The sequence below is a fragment of the Hyaena hyaena genome, unplaced genomic scaffold (assembly GCF_003009895.1).
Source record: "Hyaena hyaena isolate Hyena2069 unplaced genomic scaffold, ASM300989v1 scaffold_1339, whole genome shotgun sequence".
NCBI classification, from domain to species: Eukaryota; Metazoa; Chordata; class Mammalia; order Carnivora; family Hyaenidae; genus Hyaena; species Hyaena hyaena.
The window spans coordinates 302,759-310,470 of NW_024081973.1; the positions used below are offsets into that span (position 1 = coordinate 302,759).

At 36.0% G+C, this 7,712-nt stretch overlaps 1 protein-coding gene across 1 annotated transcript in view; it reads left to right on the forward strand.

Moving 5' to 3' along the window:
* TES (testin LIM domain protein) overlaps positions 1-7,310 on the forward strand; it is a 48,474-nt gene extending 41,164 nt beyond the window's left edge. Inside the window, exons 6-7 of the mRNA XM_039223371.1 lie at positions 381-539; positions 6,698-7,310. Coding sequence (XP_039079302.1) covers positions 381-539; positions 6,698-6,886 — 348 coding nt within the window. The 3' untranslated portion in view covers positions 6,887-7,310. The remainder of the gene's footprint in view (positions 1-380; positions 540-6,697) is intronic.
* Positions 7,311-7,712: the final 402 nt, after the last annotated feature.

The following is a 7,712-nucleotide window of genomic DNA, read 5'->3' on the forward strand; positions in this document are numbered from 1 at the left end:
CTTGTACTCCCATAGAGTCCCCTTACCATCTACCAAGGCATCCTTAGCAGAAAGGTGACGTGAATTAACCAAGCATCAGTTGCTTTATTTATATGCAGAGGAGATGAGTAGAAAAGAAAAACTTTTAACTTCATTCTGAGCGACTGTGTTAATTGTGTTGACTAATGAAAGACTGTCCACAAACATAAAAAAATTGATTTGGGCTAAACTAAATAATAACCCGAGTGTAAGCTTTAGGTTATTTTTAGACTTTGAGCCCAGGAAAGTAGGTTGATATTATCTGTGGATCTAAAACCCTTATTGGTCTAAAGAACCTGGCTTTGTCATTTGTACCAAGAAGGAAAATAATATGATTCATCTTATTTTTGCCCTATTTCCAGTTAATATTCAGCAATGAGTACACCCAGGCAGAAAACCAAAATTGGCATTTGAAACATTTCTGCTGCTTTGACTGTGACAACATCCTAGCTGGGGAAATATACGTGATGGTCAATGACAAGCCTGTGTGCAAGCCCTGCTATGTGAAGAATCATGCTGTGGTAAGGAGCATTCTAGGTATATGATTGCCCTGACCTGCTTTAGAACTTTACTTTATGCCTTTATTTGACCCTCTCACAGATGAGAAACAGATGGTAATTCCCTTAAGTAGGAAATATGTAATCTCTACCACAGGGTGTTAAAGTCTAGGTAATTCAAAAACAACATACGTTGACTATGAGCTACCTCAAGAGTTCTATCTGTACCGTATATTATGTAGATTATAAGCACTACTCAGTAATCTAATCCCCACTAAAAAAAAATTCTTTAGTGGGAATGAGATTGATTGATTCTCATCATATAGATCAGAGTCATTTACATTAAGATTTTTAGGGGCTGTTCATATTCCTTAGCTGTATTTGAGTGTTTATGGTTTCTGTTCATGTTCCTGAAGCTCCCCCACTATGGCATCATTTTTAAATTTTTAACCTAGAGATTGTACAATACCTATTTCTTAAACCTTCATTGTGAATTGATTTAGTATAACAAAATTTGACCTTTGTGTTTAGATTTATCTGCATCAGCCAACCATTCAAATAACTAATGATAAATATATTTAAAATGTAAATATATTTATAAAATATTAAATATAATATAAAAACATATAAAAATAAATATATTCTTTTCTTAGCTCTACCCTGCTTAAACAGAGCTGCTATTACATGATGGCCAGGAGATAAGTAATTTAGATAAAGAGTAGATAAGGAAAGTTGACCATATATGGTAAAGCTTTTAATCCAGGGGTATTAAAATGATAGACATTTACTTCTTTATAAGCAGGAAAATATGTACTAGTTAAAGACTCCCATGAGCTATCAAGTAAAGCAAACTCCTGGCTAAGGAATAAAATGACATATTTATATCATTCCAGGAGTGTAATACTATGGAAAATAAGGTAACCAGTTTTGATGCCAGTGGCAAAATTTTCAACCTTTATACATTCCCGAGTATCATTCATTTTCTATCAATTCTGCCTCATCAGTAAATCTCAGATCCTCACAGTTACAACTACTCTACTTCAGACCTTTTTTTTTTTTTTTTTTTTGGTCATTTGGATTATTGCAGTGATCTCAAATTTGGTCTTCCCCCTTCCATTCTTCACCTTGTCCAAAGCCACCGTAATGATGGAAGATAATCTTTCTGAAATGCAAATCTAATCATCAAGCCTTTGCTTAACAGATCTAGCTCTTTCTTGTCTGCCCAGCCTCTTCTACTGGTTATCCAGCTCAAATCAGACATTTCAACAAGTTATTCGTTTTCTAGTTTATACACTATTCTTGGCCCTCTATTTACACTAATTCTTTTGTCTGATGCACCTTCCTTATTCCCTATTTTAACTGACATGCCTGTATCTTCCCCCAGATTTGGTGTAGGCTTAACTTTTTTTAGAACATCTTTCTTAATTTTTTGCCCCAAGCTCCACCCCTTTTTCTCTGGCTAGAATTCCTCTCTGTGTTCCTATGAGGCACATCTGTGTGTAACTAATACTACCCATCTGTCTCCTCCTCTAGACTATAAGTAGCTGGTGGATAGAGCTTGCCTCTTATTTCCATGTCCTTAATGTTTGCCCTTAGGAAATGTTAGAGCGACTGATTTGTGTTCTAATATTTCTCATTTGTTTTGGGATCAACAGGGACTTTTGTTGTACTTGGGGAAAAGATAGTGAATCAGCATGTGGCCTGGTACATAATTTAGCTAAAAACTGTTTCTATGAATATTGTTCCTACAATTTCTCTAAAGGAAAAGGATTGTCATAATATGTATTTTATTGTAGCGGTGTGTGACCTTGGTCTCAAGGACTAGGAAGCAGACTCCATGGGGGCAGAAATTTTGTTTGCTTTGTTTTATATTTCCAACACTAGAACAGCACAGTAGATACTCAATAAATATTTACTGAATAAAGCTGTAAATAGATGGAAGTGCTTTATTTAACTGTTAGAAGCTTCTCTTCATTACATTGTGACTAACCAATAGAGAATAATAACCACAGCTATTATTAAGAGAGAGAGAGTCTAAATTATTTAGCCTTACAATATGGCATGCTTTCTTTTAGAAAATTGACTTTCTCAGTAAGATGTACTACTGCCCTTTGTCTAAAATTAAAATTAACACTTCTCTCCATTGCCTGAACAAACCAGCTCATGACAAAAAAGAGCTACTCATGCCACATACTAAATGGTGTAAAATTTTGAAAATTGTCTAGTTCAAGGCATCAGTCTGCTTAGATCTTTCAATCTTCAAACAAACAAACAAACAAACCTGAACCTACAACCTATTTGTAGACCTGAAGGTAAGAACTCAACTCAAAACAGGACATTTCTGAAATAAAAAATAACTTGGAAAGAAGATAATGGGAAATATACCTACTTTGTCTCAGCATGGTCTTTGGAATTCTGGTCTCAAATGGGCACCCTCTGAATTCACATCTCTGAGATTTCACAGGAACCTCCCTCCAGAGAGCTCATTAAAACCAGTGTCATTAGCTTTATCACATTGTGTATAAAAACACTAAAAGAAGTAGGAGAAATTGAAGGAAAGAAGAACTAATTGAAATATCATAAGTTTAAGAATCCAGAGAACTCAAATGCTAAGCAGAAAGTGGTAAAGCACATTTCCCAGATTGTTTCCGTAATCCCCAGACCCTCTATGAAGCCTAGGCAACTTTCAGATTTATGAAAAATTAGGGGCAGTAGATCTTAGCTGGGACTGTATGTCAGACTTTGGGATGAATGACAAATTATTAGCAAAGCTAAATTATATGAAACCACAAACCCTAAAAACCCATACCATGCAGTGGGGCGCCTGGGTAGCTCAGTCAGCTAAGTGCTGACTTTGGCTCAGGTCATTATCTTGCAATTGGAGCCCCGCATCGGGCTCTGTGCCAACAGCTTGGAGCCTGCTTCGGATTCTGTGTCTCCCTCTCTCTCTCCTTCTTCCTCACTCATGCTCTGTCTCTCTCTCGCTCAAAAAAAATAAACATTAAAACAATTTTTTTTAAAAAAAACCTATACCATTCAGTGTGTTCATTAGTTCATTTTTTTAACCTAAACAATTTCCTCAATTTTTATATACAATTGAATAGTAGTTATCTCTTTTTGAAAATCACAAATGAAAGGGGTGTCTGGGTGGCTCAGTCAGTTAAGCGTCCAACTCTTGGTTTCAGCTCAGGTCATGATCTCACAGTTCATGGCATCAAGCCCCACATCAGGTTCAGCTTTGACGATGCAAAGCCTTCTTGGGATTCTCTCTCTCCCTCTCTTTCTGTCCCTTCCCCACTCATGTTCTCTCTCTCAAAATAAATACATATAAATAAATTCTAAAATCACAATGAGTTTTAAAAGATTATAAAAAGATCCACAAGTAGTATTAGAGGAATGAGATAAAGAAGGTATGTCATGGTCTAAAAGCAAGGGATTAAAAGAATTTAGTGTGACATGCTTCTGTTTTATACAGGCAAGTTTAAAATATAGAAAAGTTAATATGATACATAGAAGACTACCAAGAACAAAATTCTAAATATAAAGCTACAAAATAGGAATATTCGAAAAAACAACTGCTTGCATGGCACAGCTACAAATTAAGAGTGCATTTGTAATTAAAACACTCATTTCTCTTGTATTCAAGAAGAGTGTATTGATCATGGAAAGAGAATTTCTCCCTTGCTCTCAGGAAACACTAGGTTGACATAACGTGTGAATTAAGCAGCTATAATCTCTGTAACTAGAAGCCATGTAGCTCTATAAAGTATGGAAAGTATATTGTGTGTTTGAAGTGGATATTTGTAACAGGGTCTCACTTCACACCCTAAACTAGTTTCCCCACTGAACAGCAGCCTCATTTTAAAGTCTTCCTAAGTAAGGAGGCTCAGGCTAAATGACCTACCTTCATCTCTCAGTGATTCCTGACAGACATTAAGAGACCAAAGGTGCTGAGATTAGACACTTTCATGTAATGTAGGACAATTTGTTGCTTTCTTCACTTGTTATAAAATACTTAAGACAAAACTTTAGATGGTCACATTCATTCAGAACATGCATAAACAAGAAGGCCTATGGACTATCTAGTGTTTTGGAGGTCTTAAGAGGGTAGTTTTGTTTTCTCCTATAATACTGGGAGTTGTTCATTTATTTTCTTCATATACATGCTCAGCTAAACCAGAAAATTATGTATGTCTCTGGGTGTGGATGTGCATGTATGCGGTATATTTATTTGTGCATAACATACACTGAATGGTATAAAGAATGTAAGTATTAATGTTTTACAATATTAGATTATACATAAATTATGACTTAGAACAGAAGCCAATTCACTATAAGTTATATTTTTAGTGCAAGCTAATTATTCTCAAACACTGTCAGTATTTTTAATTGAGTCCTTAATTACTTTGAACATGATTTTCACTTCATACTGTCTAGAAATTACTGGTGTTAAGAATCTTATGTGTCAGAGGTAAGGCTAGTAAAATTACTACTTCAAAGCTTTAAAGAGTGAGGAAAAATCTTTTTAAGACTATTTTTTAAGAGCAGTTTTAGTTTTAAAACAAAATTGAGAGGAAGACACAGCAACTTCTTATATAACCCCTATGATCAAATATATATAACCTCACTCATTATCAACATCACTGACCTGAATGCTACATTTTTTACCAAGGATGAATCTACATTGACATACCATAATCACCCAAAGTCCATAGTTCACCTCAGGGTTTATTCCTGGTATTGTACAGGAATATTGTACAATATTGTACAGGAATGGATGAATGACACACATCCATCATTATAATATCATAGAGAATATTTTCACTGACCTAAAAGTCCTCTGTGCTTTACCTGTTCCTCTCTCCCACCTCCCTATCCCACCCCTGGCAACCACAATCTTCTTATTTTCTCCATAGATTTGCCTTTGCCAAATGTCATACAGTTGGAATTATACAGTATGTTGCTTTTTTAGATTGACTTCTTTCCCTCAGCAATATGCATTTAAAATTCCTCCATGTTCCATCAACAGATGAATGGATCAAGAAGATGTGGTTTATCTATACCATGGAATACTACATGGCAATGAGAAACAATGAAATCTGGCCATGTGTAGCAGCATGGATGGACCTTGAGGGTGTTATGCTGAGCGAAATAAGTCAGGCAGAGAAGGACAAATATCATATGTTTGCACGTATAGGAGGATTAGGAGGAACTTGACGGAGGAACAAGGGGGAGAAGAAGGGCGGAAATGGTGGGGGAAGGGGAGAGAGGCAAACCATGAGAGACTCTTGAATGCTGACAAAAACTGAGGACTGATGGATGTGGGGGGGAGGGGGGGTGGGCATGGAGGAGGGCACTTTGGGGATGAGCACTGAGTATTATGTAGAAACTAATTTGACAATAAACTATTTGTAAAAAAAAAAATAAATAAATAAAATAAAATAAAATTCCTCCATGTTTTTTATGGTTCAATAGCTCATATCTTTTTAGCACTGGTTAATATTCCATTGTCTGGATGTACCACAGTGTACTTATCCCTTCACCTACCAAAGGAAATCTTGATTGCGTCCAAATTTTGGCAGTTATGAACAAAGATCCTATAAACATCCATATGCAGGTTTTTGTGGGCCTACGTTTTCAACTCCTTTAGATAAACACCAAGGAGCACAATTCTGATTGTATGATAAAAGTAGGTTTAGCTTTCTAAGAAACTATTAAACTATCTTCCAGAGTGGCTATATATTTTGGATTCCCACCAGTAATGAATGAGAGTTCCTGTTGTTCCACATCTTCACCAACATTTGGTATTACAGGAAAAAAATCATAAGACTTTTTTTTTTATATAATTAGTAAGATGCAGTCTAGTAGAATACACTGGAAGGAAACTGCTTTGAAATTTGCCATCAGGACTTTCTGCCTCACACACCATGGGGATATCTTACAAGCATCACATCACCTGTTTGGCCTTCATCTGTTATTCCTCACATTGCTCTACATTTAGACCCCAATTAAGTTGGCTAAAAAGGTTAACCAGAAGGTCACTCTCAGTTGTATATTCTTGAGTGGCCCTTCTCAGTTTAATTTACCATCTGAAAGAAATGTTGTTCGTTCCTACATGACAATGTTACCATCACAGTTTGATGTCTCATCCTCTTCTCTTATTTGTGTAATTGACTTAACAGGTTTGTCAAGGATGCCACAATGCCATTGACCCTGAAGTGCAGCGGGTGACCTATAACAACTTCAGCTGGCATGCATCCACAGAGTGCTTTTTGTGTTCCTGCTGCAGCAAGTGTCTCATCGGGCAGAAGTTCATGCCAGTGGAAGGGATGGTTTTCTGTTCAGTAGAGTGTAAGAAGATGATGTCTTAAGAAAGCACCAAGAACTATTGAGCCATAGCTATCCTAAGTGGTCTGCATTTCTACTGTAAAATGCAATTTGGGAAAAATAAATGGGAAAAAAAGAAACTGTAAAGGAAACCAGGAGATTTTTGTTCAGTATCTTTCTTTGCTGTTTTTCCTTATCAATATTTTTCATCTCAATTTTTAAAACTTGCTTTAAGCATTTGATTTTTAATACAGTAAAGAACTATTATCTTTTCTTAGCTTTCTGTATGTAAAGTCTTGGAGGTGGAAGCTTGAGATTTAATTAATCTTCATGTGCCTATCCCTCTTGTGCCAAACACAGTGCATATGAACACTTAAAAATTAGTGCTGTTGAACAGAAAGATGCACATTTTCTAGTTCTGTATTCTCCCCCCCCCCTGTGTAAAATGAAAGGAAATTAAACTTGCCCTAATACCAAGGCTTTACATTTGTTGCCTTATCTTATTCACTGAACTGTGTAGTGATACACAGTGAATTGTTTTGACAGAAAATAGAAATGCAGCATATTATGGAGAGTTGTTATCATTTTAATGCCTTTGCTATTTTCTAATTTAGGCAGAGTTGGCTTTATTGCATTTCTCTCACTCTTTTCTTTTTTCTCTTTCTTTCCCTCCCTCCGTCTCTCTCTCTCTCTCTCTCTCTTTCTTTCTTTCTTTCTTTCTTTCTTTCTTTCTTTCTTTCTTTCTTTCTACTTGCCCTACCTCTCAGCATTCTCTCTGTCAGCTGGTAACCTCTGTGTGTCTGTCTGTGGCCTTAAGTACATTATTGTCACATGTGACATCCACACATTTTACTTCTATAGATGATTTTT